Genomic DNA, 3229 nt, shown 5'->3' with positions numbered 1-3229 from the left:
TACATCATTTCCTGGATTACTTACTTAAGGCACTGAGTCTTCAGTTAGCCTCTGGTTTAGTAAGGTGTGTGCTTTTTACTGTGAATGATGCAAGGAGAGGGGTTTTACCATGCAACAGCCTGATCTCCTTACTGGGCAGCTGGGTCCTGCCTGGATGTGAGGCGAGGAGAAACTGGGAGGGGTTTCCTATGTTAGGCAAAGCTAAAAGCCTGTGTTACTCTCGGTCATTCAGATATGTGAACCGGCTTTTTCCTGCTATACTGCAAGGGGGTGGCACTAACAGCTACACCTTTTCTCTGGGCATATATATACTGTGCTTGAGACTGAAAAGAAGCCGGTTGCCTGGTGCATGTGAAAGAGAGAAGAAAGGAGTGGTTACTATCACACTGACTCAATTCTCAGTTCATTTACACAAGTAAAGGAGACTTGATCCAACCACAGCTATTGCAAGAAACCAGTCACTGCTGAGAAAAACTCAATGCTTGAACAGAGAAGCTGTATTTGACTTGCTGCAAGCTCTGTCCACAGGAAGCAGGAGCAAAGCTGATGAGCTGACCCTGGGAGATGCAGATATAAAGCAGCTTTCTGTGCCTGTACCGTGTGTGACAATCCTCTACATCTCCAGATAAGCGGATTGGGATACCTGAAGGAGATTGTTTCTGGCGCTTTTGATTTCACCTGCTCAGGATTTGTTTCCAGTGCATTACTCTGCAAAAATGATGCAAATAGCTGACACGTACAACCAGAAGCACTCCTTGTTCAATGCCATGAACAGATTCATTGGGGCAGTGAATAACATGGACCAAACAGTAATGGTGCCCAGTCTGCTGAGGGACGTACCCTTAGACATGGAGGTGAAGGATGAAGTCCACAACACCAATGGGGCTGCTAACTACTACACAAGGAGAGACATGCACGGTTATTACATTTTGCTAAAATCCATCAGGAATGATATTGAATGGGGTATCCTTCAGGGAGATGACCGAAAAAAAGACAAGCTGAGCACCATGGACATTAGTCGGCTGGAGGATGCAGACAGAGAGGAGGATCTGGAAAAACTATTCCATTATCATCTTGCTGGACTTCATACAGTGCTTACTAAACTCACTAGAAAAGCCAACGTCCTCACCAACAGATATAAAGAAGAAATTGGATTTGCCGACTGGGGACATTAACAACAGTAGCCAGTTGTTAGGTTTTTGTTTAATTGGGTCTGGTTTATTTTATTATTATTTTTTTAACCATTTTTTTTAATGTTATATTTTATTTGATGAAGAGGGCGAGTGTGTACCAATAATGTGGAGGATGAAGGGAGTCAGGGAACATATTATTTAGTCTAATGTATTCTTTTACTAGTATGATGGGGTTTACAGCAGCAAGAATGAAATGAGTAAGGATATTTCCTGTTCTACACCCCTTGGTGTGCCATAAATGTTTTAAGCTGCAGTCACTTAGAATTCTTCTAACACAGCCCTGGTTAACCCTTTACCAGTCCCAGACTAGGTAGAATTCTTTATTTCCATTTCTAAATTAGTTTGAAATATAGCACTTAGCACTTCATATTATGATGCATGGATCCTGTTTGCTTTATTAGTGCCGAATATTAAATAGGGCTACACAGGGTTATTCAATTTAACATTTGATTCAATCATTGGGCATTGGTGGAAGGACAACAGGAAAAAAGTGCATTCATGTTTCCTCTGTTACCAGAAGGGCTGAATCATATGTGAAAGGCAGAGGGGTGGGGTGCGGTGGAAGCAATTCTAGCACAGATTGCATCAGACGTTCATGATTTTGCACTACTTTTTGTAACTGAAACGATATGTACATATGAAAGGCTTATTTTGCACTGTACTTGACATTTTGATGTGATTGTATTTAGTTCTGCAAGACGAGGCTAAGCAGCATCACTGCAGCTTCAGTGCATCCTTGGCTCCATGTTTCTTTGTGTCACCCAGGGCAGGTGTTTCTTATTGTCTTGCATGGTGTAACAAAGCAAAGTATGAGCAGCAGGCACCTGAGGCTGCCAAGCCAATGACATGCAGACAGTCATTGTTTCTATATAGTATGGAACTTTATGATGCATTTTTGGGTATTCACATCAAATGTGGAATGGTTCCGTAACTGATGCACAATGTTAAAAAGAATGAAATAAAACCTTTTTTTAATTTTAATATTCTATTTTAATAAATCACATGATGTGTTTTAATTTAATTGTGTGGTCAGGCATTTTCCTTTGAACAAAACATAAATGTAGTGTAATACAGCTCTTGGTAAGTGGGCATGAAGAAAAGATTACAGTCATACGTGTGTGGAAAACAAAAAAACGAAATACTCACTCTCACACTCACTCTCACACTCACTCTCACACTCACACTCACTCTCACACACACTCTCACTCACAAAACATTGTGTTTTTTGTACCATTCAAATGACCATGATCATTGCAGATCATTAACTAACATGGTCCCAAATCCTTCTGCCACTGCTAGCTCTGCAGCCTGTCGCACTGAGCATGGCCAGGTGAGGCAGGACCCGACACTCCCTTCATACAGATGATGAGTAAATCTGCAGACACATTCTCAAAATATTAGATAAAAAAAAACCTTCAAAGCTATGTATTCTGTTTAATTAAATGCACAATCTAGACATTTTATGTGTAAAAGAGTAACAAATGACTTCAGTATACATTTTAACCGAAGGATATTTTTGGTGATAACTATTCCAAAACCCTGATCAAGTAACCTCAGGATACTCAGCTGTTCTATATTCTATCTCTGACAAACAAAAAACAGAACTGCTAGTCATGTGGATGTCTCAGATATTCCTGTAGATGTTACTGTACACCCAGTTTCTTAGTAACTATTTGTCTTAGCATATGTGGACTCGGTGACCACAAGGCTAAATATGAGGTTTATAACACAACTGATTTTCAACATTTGACAGCACAATCCATCACAGTCAAAATTCATGATAAAGAAAAACAACTTATAGTTGTGCTCATTCACACCAAAGTATATGAGATGTTTAAGGTTCATAACCTATCCTGTTCAGTTTTCTCTTTAATATCAGTATTTTGATTTAATTTATTGCTAATTATTCTCTACCCATAATTGTGAAAGGCTATCCCATCATCTAATGTCTATAACTAATAAACTTTATAAATAAACACTAAAGCTGCCCATACACTTATAAGTTTCCACCCAATGTTTCAAAACGATCAATTACT

At 39.4% G+C, this 3229-nt stretch overlaps 1 protein-coding gene across 1 annotated transcript; it reads left to right on the top strand.

The window, feature by feature from the left end:
- The first annotated feature begins 228 nt into the window (after positions 1-228).
- Positions 229-2214, top strand: MID1IP1 (MID1 interacting protein 1). Its single transcript, XM_068265610.1, has one exon. The coding sequence runs from the start codon at positions 717-719 to the stop codon at positions 1173-1175; it is 459 nt and encodes a 152-aa protein (XP_068121711.1). The 5' UTR covers positions 229-716; the 3' UTR covers positions 1176-2214.
- The last annotated feature ends 1015 nt before the right edge of the window (positions 2215-3229 follow it).

The sequence above is a fragment of the Hyperolius riggenbachi genome, chromosome 2 (genome assembly GCF_040937935.1).
Source record: "Hyperolius riggenbachi isolate aHypRig1 chromosome 2, aHypRig1.pri, whole genome shotgun sequence".
Lineage (NCBI taxonomy): Eukaryota > Metazoa > Chordata > Amphibia > Anura > Hyperoliidae > Hyperolius > Hyperolius riggenbachi.
Note: the sequence above shows the minus strand (reverse complement) of the source record. Positions and strands in the feature narration are given on the sequence as shown.